At 33.8% G+C, this 19403-nt stretch overlaps 1 protein-coding gene across 1 annotated transcript; it reads left to right on the top strand.

Moving 5' to 3' along the window:
• The first annotated feature begins 8367 nt into the window (after positions 1-8367).
• On the top strand, positions 8368-9523 carry LOC106969867 (olfactory receptor 4Q2). Its single transcript, XM_015066395.2, has one exon. The coding sequence runs from the start codon at positions 8591-8593 to the stop codon at positions 9521-9523; it is 933 nt and encodes a 310-aa protein (XP_014921881.1). The 5' UTR covers positions 8368-8590.
• Positions 9524-19403: the final 9880 nt, after the last annotated feature.

The following is a 19403-nucleotide window of genomic DNA, read 5'->3' as shown; positions in this document are numbered from 1 at the left end:
GCAGAAAAGCATCTGACAAAATTGGATATCCATTTATGATAAAAACTCACAACAAGTGGGTACAGTGGGAGCATACCTTAACATATAAAGGCCACATATGACAAACCTACAGCTAACATCATACACAATAGTTCAGCTTTTCCTATAAGATCAGGAATAAGATAAGGAGAGCCACTCTCGCCACTCCATTCAACAGAGTACTGAAAATCCTAGACACAGAAATTAGACAAGAAAAAGAAATAAAGGACATCCAAATTGGAAAGGAAGTAAAACTGTCACTGTTTGTAAATGGCATAATACTATATAGAGAGAATCCTAACGACTGCACCAAAAATTTATCACAATAAATGAATGCAGTAGGGCTGCAGGATACAAGATTAATATACAGAAGTCTGTTGTGTTTATGTACACTAATAACAACCTATCAGAAAAAAAGAAAAATACTACCGCATTTACTACTTCATCAATAATAATAAAATATTTAGGAATAATTTTATTAAAGTAGGTTAAAGACCTGTATTCTGAAAACTATAAGACACTGATGAAATATTGAAGATGACACAAATAAATGGAAAGCTATGTTGTGCTAACAATAATACTGTTAAAATGTCCATACTTTCCAATGCAGTCTACACATTTAAAGCAATCCCTATCAAAATACCAGTGGAATTTTTCATAGAACTAGAACAAACAATAATAAAATTTGTAAGGCGTCAAGAAAGACTCTGAAAAGTCAAACAATCTTGATAAAGAACCAAGCTGGAGGTATCAGAATCCCAAATTTCAAGATATATTCCCAAAGATGCCATAATTAAATAGTATGGCACTGGCACAAAAATAGATACATAGATCAAGGGAACAGAATAGAGAGCCCCAAAATAAACCCATGCTAATCTGGTCAATCAATCTATGACAAAGGAGGCAAGAACATACAATAAGGAAAAGATAGTCTTCAATAAATCATGTTAAGAAAATTAGATGGAATGAAATTGAACCACTTGTAGCATATATACAAATAAATTCAAATACATTAAAGATTTAAATGAAAGCCTTAAAACCATAAAACTGAACAAAACATAGGCAGTAAGCTCTTTGACATTAGTCTTAGCAAAATTTGTTTAGATCTGTCTCTTCAAGCAAGAGCAACAAAAGCAAAAATAAATGGGACTACATCAAATTAAAAAGATTTTGTACAGTGAAGGAAACCGCCAAGAAAATGACCAAGCAAGCTCCAGAATAGAAGAAGATATTTATAAACACTATATCTAATAAAGGGTTGATATCAAAAATATATAAAGAACACATAACACTCCACAGCAAACAACAACAACAAAATAATACGGAGAAGATTTGAAAAAGCAGGTCTCCAGAAAAGACATACAGATGTCCAAAAGACACAGGAAGAGATGCTCAACATCACTAATCATCAGGGAAATGCAAATCAAAACCACAATGAGATACCACTACATACTCGCTAGAATGGCTAGCATCAAAAAGACAAGAATAGTAAGTGTTGGAGAGGATATGGAGAAAAGAGAATCCTCATGCACTGTTGCTGGGAATGTAAATTGGTGCAGCCACTATGGAAAACAGCATGGCGTTTCCTCACAAAATTAAACATAGAACTATCACATGATCTAGTAATTTCACTTCTGGGTATTTATCCAAAGAAAACAAAACACTAACTTGAAAAGATACAGGTATCCCTATATTCACTTCAATATTCTTTACAATAGCCAAGACATGGAAGCAACCCAAGTGTCTATCAATAGATGAGCGTGTGTGTGTGTGTGTGTGTGTGTGTGTGTGTGTGTGTGTTTGTATTGGCCATAAAAATGAAATGATTCATAAAAATGAAAGATTGCTATTTGTGACAACATGGATGGACCCAGGGGGTACCGTGCTAAGTAAAATAAGTTAGACAAGCACAAATACCATATGATTCCACTTATATGTGAAAACTTAAAAACCACAGAAATAGACAAAAAAACAGACTCTTAAATACTCAGAACTAGTGGCTGCCAGGAGAGAAGTGGGTGGTGGATAGGTAAAACAGATGAAGGAGATTAAGAAGTAGAAACTTCCAGTTATAAAATAATTGTGATGCGGATGAAAGGTATAGCTTAAGGAATATAATCAATAATATTATCATAATTGTGACAGATGGTGACTACACTTATTCTGGTAAACAGTGAGTAATGTACAGAATTGTTGAATCAAGATGTTGAAATCTCGCAGTAATACAATAGTGTATGTCAATTATACATCAATAAAAATACATAAAAATTAAAAACAAAAACAAGGAATAGGAATAGAAGAAGTACCTCAATACAACATTTATGAAAAGCCACAGCTAACATTACAATAGTGAAACACTAAAAGCTTTTTCTCTAGATCAGAAATAAGCAAGAATGCCCATTCCCATCACTTCTATTCAACATAATGTTGGAAGTACTACCCAGAGCAATTATGCAAGAAGGAGAGATAAAAGGTATCCATACATAAAGGAAGAAATAAAATTATCTGCTTGTAGACTACATGATCTTATATGCAGAAAATCATAAAGATTGCATCAAAACAAATGTTAGAACAAATTCAGCACAGTTGCATGACACAAAATCAACACAAAAAAATGTGTTGCACTTGTGGTGAGCACAGAATGGTGTGAGTGTTGAATCACTAAATTGTAGACCTGAAACCAATATTACACTGTATAACTAACTGAAATTTAAATACAAACTAAGACATCAGTTGCATTTCTATATACTAACAATAAAGAGTCCAAAAAGGAAATTTTAAAATTAATTTCATTTACAATAGCATCAAAAAATACTTTGGAATAAATATAACCAAGGATATAAATGACTTGTACACTTAAAAATACAAAAATTGATTGAAGAAATTATAGACACAAATAAATGTAAATATATCCTACATTAATGGATTGGAAGACAATATTGTTAAGATGTCCACACTACTCACAGTGATCTACAGATTTAATGTAATATCTATGCTATGTGAATTTAGTGAAGTTGCTACAACCAATCTATAAAAGAAAAAATTGACAGTAGTTCAAAAATGTCATAAAGATGAAAAAAATCTAACAAAAAATGATACAAGACCTTTACGCTGAATACTGAAACACTCAACTGAGAGAAATTAAATGAAGAGATTTATCATGTTCATGTATCACAACACTCAATGCTATTATATGGCAATTGTTATGAAACTGGTGTATGGATATATTAAAACCCCAATCAATATCCTTATTAGTATGTTTTAACATATTGAGATGTTGATTCTCAAATGTAGGTGAAAATGCATAGGACCTAGAATACACTAAGACACATGATAGAAGAAAGAGGTATGATTTATACTATCAGTTATCAAGATTTAATATAAAGCCTAGCATGATTAGGACAGTATTCTATTACAAAAGATCAGAAATATAATGCAGCAGATTAAAATGGAGGCCCATACATACACAGTCATGTTATTTATCACATAGCCTCCATTGCAATCCAATGGGATATTAATGGTCTTTTTAACAAATGTTTTAGGTCAACTGAACAACTACATGGAAGAAAAGAAAACTTGATGCCCTACCTCATACCACCCACAAAAAACTAATTTAAAATAGATCATATTCCTAAATGTGAAAGCTAAAATATTTAAGCATCTAGTTTATAAAAAATAGAATATTTTTATGACTTTAAGAGAGACAATTTCTTAAAACAGAAATGTCTTTAACCATATATAAAAAAAAACCTTAAAATCATTAAAGAACTTTTGCTAACTAAAATACACCAAGAAATGATTATATTACTGAAAAACATATATCCAACAAAGGATTTGATTATACATTATACAAAAAAATTTGTGTAAGCCAATAAAATAATGCACATGACCCATTAACAACTGAGCAAAAAAACTTCAATGGAGACTTCATGAAAAAGATTTCCAAACAAAAGGCAGAAACGGACTCCTAAATACAGACAGCAAACTGTTGTCAGAGGGTAGAAGGATGGGATGATAGGCAAAATGGGTGTATGAAGAATGGGAGGCACACACTTCCAGTTATGGAATGAACAAGTCATGAGGATGGAAGGTACAGCATAGGGAATATAGTCAATGGTATTGTAATAGCCTTGTATAGTGATAGTAGCTACACTTGTGAGCATAGCATACCATACTGACTAGCTGAATCACTACGCTATACACCTGAAACTAATGTAACATTGTATGTAAATTATACTCAAAATAATTTTATTTTTTTAATTTTTTAAATGTTTATTTATTTTGAGAGACAGAGCACAAGCGGGGAAGAACAGAGAGAGAAGGAGACACAGAATCGGAGGCAGGATCCAGGCTCTGAGCTGTCAGCATAGAGCCTGATGCAGGGCTTAAACTCACAAACTGCGAGATCATGAACTGAGCAGAAGTCGGACACTTAACTGACTGAGCTACCCAGGTGCTCCTCAAAACAATTTTAGATAAAAATTTTGAGCAAAAAATTTTTCCACATGAAAAATGTGTTCCCTATCATTACTTATCGAGAATGTGCAAGTTAAGATACAATTAGATACCACCCCACACCCAGCAGAATGGCTACAATATATATTTTTCAAAGATGGATAATAACAAGTGTTGAAGAGGCTGTGGAGCTACAGAAACTCACTTACAATGCTGGTGAGATTATACATCAGAACAATCACATATGAAGAATGTTTCACAGTTTCTTATATTAAACCAGTATCTACTCTAAGATTAAAAAGTTCTACTTAATATAACATCCAACAGAAATGAGTGTTATGTCCTTTAAAAATCATGTACAGGAATGGTCATAACAATTGTATTTTTATCTTACAAAAATGAGAAACCATCCAAATGTGCAACAACAGAGTCATGTGTAAATAAATTACGGGTATGTTCATGCAATGGAAGCAATAATGCAACTCATTGACAACAAAAATGTACAAATGCTGATAAACGTAATAGTTTGGATAAATTTCACATAGTATAAGTAATCAAATACACAGAGATCATGTATCATATAATCCCATTTAGGTGAAGTGCAAAATTTAAGGTGATAGAAGTTAAAACAAAAAAAAAAAAAGCTAACTGCAGGGGTTACCACCTGAGAAGGTAGAATAAGGATGTATATTTGAAGAACTGTTAACATTCTATTTTTCCATTTGGTTGTAAGTTTACATAAGTATAAATTTGATTAATTGTAAATTTATACAAAAAGTAAATATTTCAAGCATTTGCATCATGTAATATCTTTGAAATCTAGAGAACCTCTGTATATTAGTAATGAAAACATAATAAACAGTAAGCAAAGTGACAACACGAACATGGAATCTTCAGAAGGAAAATATGTAACTGAAAAAATCCTTAAAAAAATGATCATTCACACTGCTGATAAGGCAAATACAAATTAAGATAACAAGGTATCATTTTTACCCATCACATTAGCAAAATTAAAGTTAAATAACAGTAATGGCTGATATTATCCAGGGTTGAATAGTGTGAAATTAACACCATGTATGTTCTTCAGGGGAGTATATAGTAGTACAGAAATGTGGGGAGAAAAAAAATTCTGTCAATAACTGCCTCAGAAACTTCACTTTCAGGCCTCTGTCCCTTACAAATAATAAATGTCTATGGATCAACATTGTTTATTGCAGCATTATTTGTAATAGTAATAAAATAATTCATGATCTACATGCTATCAAGAGTATTTTATCATTGCATACACTTTTAAAAAATATCATGTATCAGTTAAAAAAGGAGTTAGAGCTACATATATTACATGTAAGCATATCCAAGAATTTCTTCTCTCTTCTGTCTCTTGCTCTCTCTCTTTCCCACCCCACACAGTGGTAGAGAAGTGGAAGTGAAAGAAAGGGGGATGTTTCTTACTTGACATATTTCTGTAATTTAGAAAAATAAGATAAAATCTAAAGTCAAAAATTCTGATTAGAGAATATTCTCTAATTTCTCTGATTTCTCCATATGGAGGAAGTCATGAAAGCAAAGGTGTACTGTTTTTGGCAAGGCACCTGCAGCCGAACTTGCTTAATGTTCCATTATCCTTCCCATCAACTGGAATATTCAGGGCTGGGAACACTTACTTCCCAACATAACCCAGCTGACAGTATTCCAACTATCATATCTTTGTTTTAAATTCTCTTTCCTATCCATTGGCTTTTCCCTTCACACCCTATCATCATCCCCCAACAACATATTTCTGAGTTACATAATTTCTGGCAGAAGGCTGTGATTCAAATTTTTTAATGATTCCCTTTGTGCTTTAACTGCAAGTATCCGAATCCCTAAATCCCTAAACATCAAAATTTCCTAATGATGGTCCGTGAAACCAGGGAGTTCCATCTAATTTATTTATCATCTTGGTTCTATCATGTCTAGGATGGCTCTGTAGTGTTAGCATGCCAGATGTGTGCGACTGCAGGACCTAAGAATCTACACGTTACAGAGGTGTGTAACACTAAAGTCCATTATATTGAAAGCTTTTTTCATGCTCCTGTCATCTGTAGCACTTGCAAAACCAGTATTTAATAATAATTATGTTATTTTAAAGTAACACATCACATTGAATATACAGTAATACATCAATTATATAAATTAAGTAATGCATTTAAAAAAGGTTTTAAGAATATATGACTAGTTAAAGTTAATAGTGCTTCCCTTTTGGTGTTGAATGATTGTTTTCTTCATGTTTTTCATGTTTCTAAATTTCAGCAATAAGCATTATTTTTGTAATCAGAAAAAATTTTTAAACATGAAAAATTAAATAGTAAAACACTTCTTGCAAACCAACTCCATTATTGAAAACCTATTTTTCATAAATCTGAAGTTGTACATGTAAGCAACAACTATTACTCTCAAAAAAAGTTACATGAATTATAATCAAGAGGAATTTTTATCTGAAATTTAGTAATTATAAATTAATAACTAAGTTGTAGAAAAAGAACAAACTCCAAACATCAGAGTTTTCATATAAAAATAGTAAGTCCTAAGACCTGTGGATATGCACAACCACACAAATTCACAGAAAGTTTATGTATTTATCATAATACATAATAAACTAGTATTTATACATAAATATTATAGCAAATTTGAAACTACTAATAAGTAAAAAGCCCAGCTATAAAAGTCAACATTTATGAAGATTTTGTTGCCTTTACCTTTAATCTAGTTGCTTATAGCTTTACTTTTCTGTATATATAGATTTTGTAATATTTTGAATGTACTTTGGTGTCTTTTTCCCTTTTTAATGTAATCATTTTCTCAGGTTAATGTATCTTTTTGCAATCATTTTAACAAAATAATATTTACATTTCTGGATTTTTCTTCATATTATTTTTTGATATTTATAATTGTTAGAGTAAATTTCTACTGACATATGTAAATTTTGTTTAAACTAAACTTTATATAGTTTGAAATTAATTTTTCAAAACTATTCTTACTGAATTGCCTATATATATTTAGTTTATAGAGGATACATAAACTATGATGAGATAAAGAAAATTCACCAATATCCAAACTTTAAATTATTATGCCCCTTATTTGATAAAAATAGTTCTCTGTGTTGTAGAACTGTAGAATTTGAGTCAACAGCAGCTATCATGAACCCCCACATTCCTCATAGGACTATCACCTATTTCATCTCATGCGGTAGTACCTTACAGCCATTGCTCACATAAATGCATAAAAAACACAAACACATATATACTCCCTGAAATGCTAATTCTTTTATTGCAGGGAAGTAATTTCCTTGTACTCAATTTGATAGGACAAAAGAGGGAGTCACCTGAATGTATAAATTACCCTTTTATTCTATTTATATAATGAAGGGCATAACTTGTGCCCACAGCTATGATTTAATATGAGAAATGAATTATACACAATAATAAGCTGAACAGAAATGTATTACATACAGGCAGATATCCAGGAAACTTAGGCAACAGTCAATGAACTAGCAATAAGCCCAACTGGAACCTGATCCTTCCTACACTCGTTTGCATAGGGTAGAGCCCCATAAGAGTTATGCTGACAGAAAAGGGTACAGGGTTATTATAGTAGCCTAACCATCTACATAGTCAACTTCCCATCCTAAATTAAAACCTCTACAAATCCTAATGCCTGTTCACCAGAATCTTAAATTTTACCTTCAAGGTTTTTTCCTGAAGATTTTTATTAAAAATTAATATTTCAGGGAAATGTTAACTTACATCTTGTGACTGAATGTAAAAATGAAAAGAGAAGGAAAATACTGATTAATGGGAGACAGAGATGCATCAAGTTAAAGTTAAAGGCTGTAGACCTTCATGCTCGAAGATATCTTGGACACTTCATCATTGTCTTAAAGTTGGAACTATTCGAGAATATATATTCAGTATCATCTCAGGAGAAACAAATTTATTCTAATCAACCAGGATATATCCTAGAGAAAAGTATCTCCTTTGAAATGAGAAGATTCTTGTATTTTGTGTGAAATATCTCACCCACTTTCATTGTTACTAATGCGTCTTGTTTAATTTATTTGATCAGGGAGGCAGGTCAAATGGATGAAAATCAAACAGAGGTGGTGACAGACTTTGTCCTGGCAGGCTTCTCGCAGACACCATCTACTGAGGCAGGACTATTTGTACTATTTCTTTTCTTCTATGTGTCCACTTGGGTAGGCAATGTCCTCATCATGGTCACAGTGGCCTCTGATAACTATTTGAATTCATCACCTATGTATTTCCTTCTTGGCAACCTCTCTTTCCTGGACTTATGTTATTCAACAGTAACTACTCCGAAGCTTCTGGCTGACTTTCTTGATAATGACAAGCTCATTCACTATGACCAATGCATTGCACAGCTCTTCTTTCTGCATTTTGTAGGGGCAGCTGAGATGTTCCTGCTCACAGTGATGGCCTATGATCGCTTTGTTGCAATTTGTCGCCCCCTGCATTATACCACTATCATGAGTCGAGGATTATGCTGTGTGTTGGTAGCTGCCTCCTGGATGGGAGGATTTGTGCACTCTACTGTCCAGACGATTCTCACTATCCGTCTACCCTTTTGTGGACCAAACCATGTGGACAACTTCTTTTGTGATGTTCCCCCTGTCATCAAACTTGCCTGTACAGACACCTTTGTCATTGAATTGCTAATGGTATCTAACAGTGGGTTGATCTCTACCAGCTCCTTTGTGGTACTGGTTTCTTCCTACTCCACTATCCTGGTCAAGATTCGCTCCAAGGAGGGAAGGCGAAAGGCACTCTCCACCTGTGGCTCCCACCTCATGGTGGTAACACTCTTCTTTGGACCCTGTATTTTCATCTATGCCCGTCCCTTCTCCACTTTTTCTGTGGACAAGATGGTGTCTGTATTCTACAATGTTATTACCCCCATGATGAATCCCCTCATTTATACGCTTCGGAACAAAGAGGTCAAGTCAGCCATGCAGAAACTGTGGGACAGGAGTGGACTTACTTGGAAAAAGTAGGAGACATAAGCAGTTAAAGTGAGTTTTTGAGAGCAAAAAACCTGAAATTAAAATACTTTTTCACTAAGGAATTAAGAGTAGGTAGCCTAGTTGTTTGGTTTTCTTCCATTAAACCATAATACTAGATAGGGCACTATAATTAAACTCAGAAAAACTCCTTTCATGGTGAATTGTTCTGTCTTCTGCTTCCTTTTTCTTCCCTGAAGCATCCATTTTGTTTTTCTGTCAACTGTGTTCTTCTATCCATTCATCTGATCAAACCTTATTCCATTCGTTCTTTCCATTTAGTTTGCTGCCACACACTGGTACAAACTACCCTTTCCAAACTCTCACCACTTTCTTCACCTTGTCTTTGATTTTCTTCTCAATTTTCACATTCTAGCCAGATGTCTGAACTGGATAAGGAATATATATATATGGTTCTCACTCTCACAAAATATTTATATGGTAATCAGTTAGATGAAGTAGAGTAAATCTGATTTATACGACTGTATAACAACACACTAATGGGATATATCAGTTGGTTTCATCACATTACCACACCACTAACTACCACCTTGTGCAATTAAGAAAGCAATCGCCTAGGGGCTCCTGGGTGGCTCAGTCAGTTAAGCATCCAACTTCAGCTCAGATCATGATCTCAAGGTTCTTGAGGCTCAGGTCATGATCTTATTGTACTTGAGTTCAAGCCCTGTGTCAGGATCTGTGCTGACAGTTCAGAGCCTGGAGTCTGCTTTGGATTCTGTCTCCCTCTCTCTCTGCCCTTCCCCTGCCCATACTCTTTCTTTCAAAAATAAATAAACATAAAAAAAGCAATTGTCTAATAGTGTGGGTGCAACTAAATTTCTTTGAATTACAAGCCAAGTGAATCTAGACAAGTCATTTAATTAACTGAAACTAATTTCAACTGTAACATGCACAGAATGATGCCTACTTCTCATTGTCCTTGTGAGGGCTAAAAATGTCAATAGATGTGAATGTATCTAGTTTGGTGCTTGGTTCATAACAGGAGTTCACCATTATTTATTCATTAAATTTGATTTTTCAATGACAGCAAAATACAGATGGTAAAAATTTAAACTGGCTGATATGCCTTATGTAAACAATATTATCTACTGTAACTGGTTTAGGGAGGATGCTAGAAAGTATACAGAAATGAGCCATGACATTTTCATTATTAATGTGAGGCACAATTTATATTACTAAAACCATTATCATAAAAAAACCCTTATTGGCATTGGTTATCCTCAGAATTATATTAAGACTAATTCATAGGCTTAGGTACTCCTTACTAAAATTTTATAATCAAAGATGGGAAAATTGATTGACATTCAAGTTAAAAACAAACTAGACACAAAATACAAATCTAAAATACAAATGGACTATAAAGCAGTTTTTATTTCTACAGCCTTTTAAAGCAAGAAAATTATAGAAGCATTTTCAGCAACTTATTTGTGCAACAGAGACAGAAGCCAGGAATGTTAGGTAAATTCATTGGGGACTGAAGTTTTGTCTTTATTATCTTTATATCCCTGAAGCTTACTTTCTAAAATATCTAAAATAAAAGATATTCAATAAAAACATGTTCAATAAATGAAGGAGGTTTTTATATGCTCTCTGATCAATGTGGTAAGGATTAAGGAAGAGATATTTCAGAGTTGTTTTCTTTTCCCGTACTTGGAAAGATAATTTGTAAATTTTCATTGAGAAGTAGGAAACACTGAGAGATATTACAGAAGGAGGACTTAATGAAAAAAAATTATAACATTATTATTGTTAGAGAAGTCAGATATCTAAATATTAATTAATTAATCAAATTCACAATACAAACAACTTTAAATCATGTGATTTTCATCTATGAAATCAGAGAAGTGTGTATTTGAATTCTTAGTACTTTAATAACAGTATTACAAAAGGAGGAGATATTTGAGGGTCAAAATTCAGCAAAATTGAGGCAATCATGATACAATCCAGTTTAGTTTTCACTACAAATTAATACAGCACTCTAGTGCTGTAGGATTTTCCCACTAATCAATGATATATGGAAAAAGTGAAATGGGAATTTAAAAAACAGTTCAATATTTTGGAGAAGGAAAAGATAAAAAATTAGGTAAAATCAATGTTCTGAGGAAATATAAAGAAACATATAATGGAAAATCCTATAGGATAAATGTATCTAAATATAAATATAGGACACCTGGGTGGCTTAGTAGGTTGAGCATCCTACTTCAGCTCAGGTCATGATCTCGTGGGTTGTGAGTTCTAGCCCCACATCGGATTCTCTGCGATCAGCACAGAGCCCACTTTGGATCCTCTGTCCCCCTCTCTCTATGCCCCCCCCATGTTCTCTCTCTCTCTCTCTGAAAATGAATAAACATTAAAATAATAATAAATATAAATACAGATCTCTAGAAATTCTCAAAAAAAAGACAAAAAAAGGGATTGCTTCTTTATATTTAAATACTCAGAAATTGTTCACCATACAATTAATTTTAAAATTGCTTTTTTTCTTATCCTTTTCAAAGGTTGCTTTCATTTCAACATAAAATTCTATAAGAAAGGTTTATTATAATAAGATACTGAGACACAAAGTTAAAGTTGATTGGTGCATTGAAATCTCAACTTCAGTATGTAATGCTTTTATTCAAATAATATGAAACCTCAGATTCTAAACAAAAATTCTTACCTAGTAGTGGAAATTCTGGATAATATGGTATTTTTATTTATTTGTTTTTTTAGGAACCTCCATACTGTTTTCCACAGTGGATGCACCAATTTGCATTCACATCAAAAATGCATCCTTATCAATACTTGTTATTTCTTATCTCTTGATTTTAGCCATTCTGACAGGTGTGAAGTGACATTTCATTGTGGTTTTGATTTTCATTTCCCTGATTATGAGTGATGTTGAGCATCTTTTCATGTGTCTCCTGGCTATCTGTATATGTTCTTTGGAAAAATGGTCCTTTGCCCATTTTAATTGGATTATTTGGGGAATTTTTGGTGTTGGATTGTGTAAGTTCTTTATATATTTTGGATGTTAATCCCTTATCAGATATATCATTCACAAATATCTTCTCCAATTGAGTAGGTTGCCTTTTTGTTTTGTTGACGGTCTCCTTCATGGTACAAAAACGTTATTTTGGTAAAGTCCCAATAGGTTAATTTTGCTTTTGTTTTCCTTGTGTTTGGAGACATACACAGAAAAATATTGCTATAGACAATGTCAAAGAAATTACTGCCTGTGCTCTCTTCTGGGAATTTTATGGTTTCATGTCTCACGTTTATGTCTTTAATCCATTCTGAGGTGTTTTTTTTGTGTGTGTGTGTGTAGTGTGAGAAAGTGGTCCAGTTTCATTCTTTGGCATGTAGCTGTTCAGTTTTCTCAGTACCATTTTTTGAAAGAGACTGTCTTTTTCCCATTGTATATTCTTGTTTCCTGTCATAGATTAATTGACCATAAACGTGTAGGTTTATTTCTCGATTCTTTATTCTGTTGCATTGATGCATGTGTCTATTTTTGTGCCACTACCATACTGTTCTGATTACTACAGCTTTGTAGTATTTCTTGAAATCTGGGATTATAATACCTCCAGCTTTGCTCTTCTCTTTCATAATTGCTTTGTCTAAAGCAGGAAAGAATATCCAATGGAAAAAAGACAGTCTCTTTAACAAATGGTGCTGGGAGAATTGGACAGCAACATGCAGAAGAATGAAACTAGAACACTTTCTGACACGATTCACAAAAATAAACTCAAAATGGATAAAGGACCTGAATGTGAGACAGGAAACCATCAAAACCCTAGAGGAGAAAGCAGGAAAAGACCTCTCTGACCTCAGCCGCAGCAATTTCTTACTTGACACATACCAAAGGCAAGGGAATTAAAAGCAAAAATGAACTACTGGGACCTCATGAAGATAAAAAGCTTCTGCACAGCAAAGGACACAATCAACAAAACTAAAAGGCAACCAACAGAATGGGAAAAGATATTTGCAAATGACATATCAGACAAAGGGCTAGTATCCAAAATCTATAAAGAGCTCACCAAACTCCACACCCGAAAAACAAATAATCCAGTGAAGAAATGGGCAGAAAACATGAATAGACACTTCTGTAAAGAAGACATCCAGATGGCCAACAGGCACATGAAAACATGCTCAACATCGCTCCTCATCAGGGAAATACAAATCAAAACCACACTCAGATATCACCTCGTGCCAGTCAGAGTGGCCAAAATGAACAAATCAGGAGACTATAGATGCTGGAGTGGATGTGGAGAAACGGGAACCCTCTTGCACTGTTGGTGGGAATGCAAATTAGTGCAGCCACTCTGGAAAGCAGTGTGGAAGTTGGTCAAAAAGTTAAAAATAGACCTACCCTATGACCCAGCAGTAGCACTGCTAGGAATTTACCCACGAGTACTGATGCATAGGGCCACTTGTACCCCAGTGTTTATAGCAGCACTCTCAACAATAGCCAAATTGTGGAAAAAGCCTAAATGTCCATCAACTGATGAATGGATAAAGAAATTGTGGTTTATAGATACAATGGAGTACTACGTGGCAAAGAGAAAGAATGAAATATGGCCCTTTGTAGCAACGTGGATGGAACTGGAGAGTGTGATGCTAAGTGAAATAAGCCATACAGAGAAAGACAGATACCATATGGTTTCACTCTTATGTGGATCCTGAGACACTTAACAGAAACCCATGGGGGAGGGGAAGGATAAAAAAGAGGTTAGAGTGAGAAAGAGAGTCAAAGCATAAGAGACTGTTAAAAACTGAGAACAAACTGAGGGTTGATGGGGGTGGGAGGGAGGGGAGGGTAGGTGATGGGCATTGAAGAGGGCATCTTTTGGGATGAGCACTGGGTGTTGTATGGAAACTAATTTGACAATAAATTTCATATAATAAAAAACAAAAAAAAAACACCAAAATTGCTTTGTCTAGTCAGGGTCTTTTCAGGTTACTCAAAGAAAACAAAAACACAAATTTGAAAAGATACACGCACCCCTATGTTTATTGCAGCATTATTTACAAGAGCGAAGATACTGAAGAAACCTAAATATGTCCATCCACAAATGAATGGATAAAGATGTGGGGTGTGTGTGTGTATGTGCCCACGTGTGTGTGTGTGTGTGCGTGTGTGTGTGTATACACGAAATGGAATATTACTCAGCCATAAAAAATAATGAGATTTTGCCATTTACAACAACATGGGTAGACCTAGAGGGTATAATGCTAAGTGAAATAAGTAGTCACAGAAAGACAAATACAACACTTCACTCATATGTGGAATTTAAAAAATAGATCATAGAAAAACATAGACAAAAAACCAGACTCTTAAACACAGAGAATAAACAGGTGGTTGCCAGAGGAGAGATGGGTGGGGGTGGGGGGGGGTGGATGAAATAGATTAAGTGGATTAAGAGTATATTTACTGTGATGAGCATTGAGTAATGCATAGAATTGTTGAATTATTATATTTAAAACTGAAACCAACATATAACACTGTATGTTAATTATACGTCAATAAAAATAATTCTAACCAATGCTGCCAGTATGGTTCAGTTTATGATTAAATCACAAATGATCCCTAAAATTTCATTCTCTTAACACAACTAGTATTTATTCTTCATTCCTACCACATTACTAATATAGGGTGCAGAACAACAGTTGGTCTCTGCTCCACCTCTACTTGGGATTCTATTATCATTAAAGCAGGGGAAAAGGCATGTGGTGAATCTCACACTACCTCTTGAATATCCTCCACCCATTGCAATGGCCAAGTGAATTATACCAAGAAGTTCAATAATTTGAATAAAATTTCCTGAATACTACAACTATTCGAGGCAGTAAGCTGAGATATATTAAAAATATTAAATCTATTCTTAAAATCATTCCCACAAAGAAAATCCACTAGTGAATTCTTCAAACATATAAGGAGGTAACTCTTCCTGTGAAAAATGGAAAACAAATTTTAAATCTTTTTATGCTACCAGCTTATCTTTAATTCTAAAACATGACTTGAGGTTTAAAAGAAAATTTAATTTCACCTTTGAACATGAATGTAATAATCCTTAGTAAAATGTTAGCAAAATGAATCTGACATAAAAAAAGATAATACAACTTGTATTATTTCAGGTATGTAAGGCTGATTTAACATTCAAAAATTAATTTATGTAATTAACCATGTTTACATACTGATAGATATAGTAAAACATTTGAAAAAGTTCACACCAATTCATTAAAAAACTTATAAACTTAGAACATAGAATCTTATACCAGAAAACATTTAATCTGATAAAGAGTATTTATACAAATACCTAAAATAAATATTGTGTTCACTATTGAACATTAAATACTTTCACCTTGACAATGGAAAACAGGTAAGAACACTGGGAATTACCACTTTAATTCAGCACTGTTTTCAAGGGTCTAACGGTGTAATGAGGCAGGAAAAAGAAAACGGAAGAAGAAGTGGAAAAGAAAAAAACTACTCACTATTCACAAATGACACAATATATGTATATGGGAAATTGAAAGGAACCTACAAAAAGTCAAATCTATAAAAGAGTTTAGCACAATCACTGGAAACAGAGTCAGTATTTTATTTTAATCAACTGTGGACGCCTAGATCTGAGACAAGATGGAATAAATGTGCTTTTCTGTGTTCCTTCTACTAAGAGCTGGTTTTTTTTTTTAAATATAACAAAACTGATAACCTTTCAGCTAGACTAAGAAATATTCAAAATAAGAAATGAAAGCACAGACATTACAACAGATGCCACAAAAATACAAAGAATCATGAAAGATTATTAACAATTATACACCAACAAACTGGATAACCGAGAAGAAATGGATAAATTCCTAGGAACATACAGCCTACCAAGATTGAGTCATGAAGTTTGGCACTAGGTGGTGTTACTGGCAAATTTTACCAAACACTAAAAAATAAGTGACATCAATTCTTAAAATTGTCAAAAGGATAACAAATGCACACGAAGGAAAAATTCCACCTTACTTTACAATGCCAGAATTACCTTGGTACCATAGCTAAATAAGTACACTATAATATGAATATAGGCAAATATCCCTAAGAAACATATATGCAAAAATTATCAGCAAAATATTAACAAATCCAATTCAATTCCATATTAAAAGTATCATATACCGTGGACAAGCAGGATTTACCCCCGGGATGTAATGTTTCAACATATGCAAATCAACAAATATGACACACCATTTATACAAAATGATAGATAAAAATCATATGATCAGCTCCATAGATGCATTTGACAAAATACGTTACCATGATTAAAAAACAAACAAACAAACAAACTCAAGTTGGTATAGAAGGAACAAATCTCAACATAATAAAGGCTATATATGACAAGCCCACAATTAACATCACACTCAAAAATGAAAGGTTGAAAGCTTATTATCTAAGATCAGGAACAAGGCAAGAGTGCCCTATCTCACCACTCCTATTCAACATAGTACTGGAAGACCTAGCCAGAGCAATCAGCAAGAACAAGAAATAAAAGTCATCTAAATCAGAAAAGAAAAAGTAAAATTATTTTTGTTTGCACGTGATATCATCCTAGATACAAATCAACAAATTCAGAAATGTTTCAGGGTACAAAATCAACACAGATACATCAGTTACATTTCTATACACTAACAACCAAACATCTAAAAAAGAAATAAAAGAATCCCATTCACAATAGCATAAAAAGCAATACATTACTTAAGAATAAATTTGATCAAGGAGGTGAAAGATCTGTACACTGAAAACTACAAGACTTTGATGAAAGAAATTGAAAAAAGACATAAATAGGAAGACATCGTGTGTTCATAGAATGGAAAAAATAATATTGTTAAAATGTCCATACTATCCAAAGACTTCTATATATTTAATGTAATTCCTATCAATATTACAATAGTAATTTTTCAAAGAATTAAAAAAAATCATGAAATTTGTATGAAACCACAAAAGATTCTGAATACCCACAAAAAATCCTGAGAAAGGAAACCAACACTGGAGTAATTATACTTCTTGACTACAAAGCTGTAATATTATCAAAACAGAATGGTCATTGGCATAAAAACAGACATACAGACCACTGGAATAGAGTTGAGAGGCAAGTCACATATAGTCAACTAGTATTTGACAAGGGAGTAAAGAATAGTCAATGAGGAAAGAGTAGTCCCTTCAATAAATAGTGCTGGAAAACTGGATAACCCAGACAGAAAAATGACATTAGACCCCTGTCTTACAAAACTCACAAAAAATTAACTTGAAATGGATTAAAGACAAAAATAATACCTGAATCCATAAAACTCCTAGAAGAATACATAGGGAAAAATCCCTTGACATTAGTCTTAGCAATGGATTTTTGGATCTGATACCAAAAGCAATAAGCAACAAAAGCAAAAATCAAAATGTGGGACATCAAACAGCTTTTTCATAACAAAAGAAACAACAAAATGAAAAGGCATCCTACAGGATAGGACAAAATACTTGCAAATCATATATATGTTAAGAAGTTGATATCCAAAATATATAAGGAAATTCTACAACTGAATAGCAACCAATTAATCAATAAACAATCTGACTTAAAAATAGGCAGAGAGAGAGGCACGTGGGTGGCGCAGTTGGTTAAGTGTCTGACTTAATTTTGGTTCAGGTCATGATCCCACAGTTGTGAGATAGAGCCCCATGTTGGACCCTGCACTGCTTAAGATTCTCCTTCTCTGCCTCTCCCCCAGTTCACGCTCTTGTTCTCTCTCAAAACAAACAAACAAGCAAACAAAAAATAGGGAGAGAAACTGAATAGAATTTTTCCAAAGATGACATTCAACTAGCCAACAGGTACATGAAAAGGTACCCTAGGTCACTAATCATCAGGGAAAAGTAAATTAAAATCACAATGAGACATCACCTCATACATGTTAGAATGACTGTCATCAAAAAAGACAAGAGGTAAGTATTGGTGAGGATGTGGAGAAAAGGAATCTGTGCACTGTTGGTGTGACTATAAACTTGTGCAGCCACTACAGAAAAGAATTTAAATATTAAAAATGGAACTACCATATGATCCAGCAATCCCACTTCTTGGTATATATCTAAGGAAAATGAAAACAGGATCTCAAAAGCACTCCCATGTTCATTGCGGCACTGTCCACAATTGCCAAGATATGGAAACAACCTACATATCTGTCAACAGGCAAGTCAGTAAAGAAAATTTGAGATATAGACACATACACACACACACACACACACACACACGAATATTATTCAGCCATGAGAATAAATGAAATCTTGCTATTTGTGACAATATGGATGGACCCTGAAGGCACTATGCTAAGTAAAATAAGTCAGAGAAAGACAAATACTGTATGATACCACTTATACATGGAATCTAAAAACATAAGCTTAAAGCACGTGAAAATATAATGTTATTTACCAGAGGCATGGGTTTGAGACAACTCAGAAAAGTTAGCAAAGTGTACAAGTTCCAGTTAGAAGACAAGTTTTGGGGACCTAATGTACAGCGTGAGATTATACTGAATAATAATGTATTATATATTTTAAGATTGCGGAGAATGCATATATTAAATTTCTAACCACAAAAAGAAAGGGAATTGGAAATCCTGGGAAGATGGTGGCGTAGGAGGACGCTGGGCTCACAGCGCGTCCTGCTGATCACTTAGATTCCACCTACACCTGCCTAAATAACCCAGAAAATCACCAGAAGACTAGCAGAACGGAGTCTCCGGAGGCAAGTACAGATGAGAGGCCCAAGGAAGAGGGTAGGAAGGGCAGCGAGGCTGTGCGCACTCCACGGACTGGCGGGAGGGAGCCGGGGTGGAGGGG

The sequence above is a fragment of the Acinonyx jubatus genome, chromosome B3 (assembly GCF_027475565.1).
Source record: "Acinonyx jubatus isolate Ajub_Pintada_27869175 chromosome B3, VMU_Ajub_asm_v1.0, whole genome shotgun sequence".
Lineage (NCBI taxonomy): Eukaryota > Metazoa > Chordata > Mammalia > Carnivora > Felidae > Acinonyx > Acinonyx jubatus.
Note: the sequence above shows the minus strand (reverse complement) of the source record. Positions and strands in the feature narration are given on the sequence as shown.

Coding starts and splice junctions, on each gene's coding strand:
- LOC106969867 (XM_015066395.2), top strand. CDS start 8,591: ATGGATGAAAATCAAACAGAGGTGGTGACAGACTTTGTCCTGGCAGGC.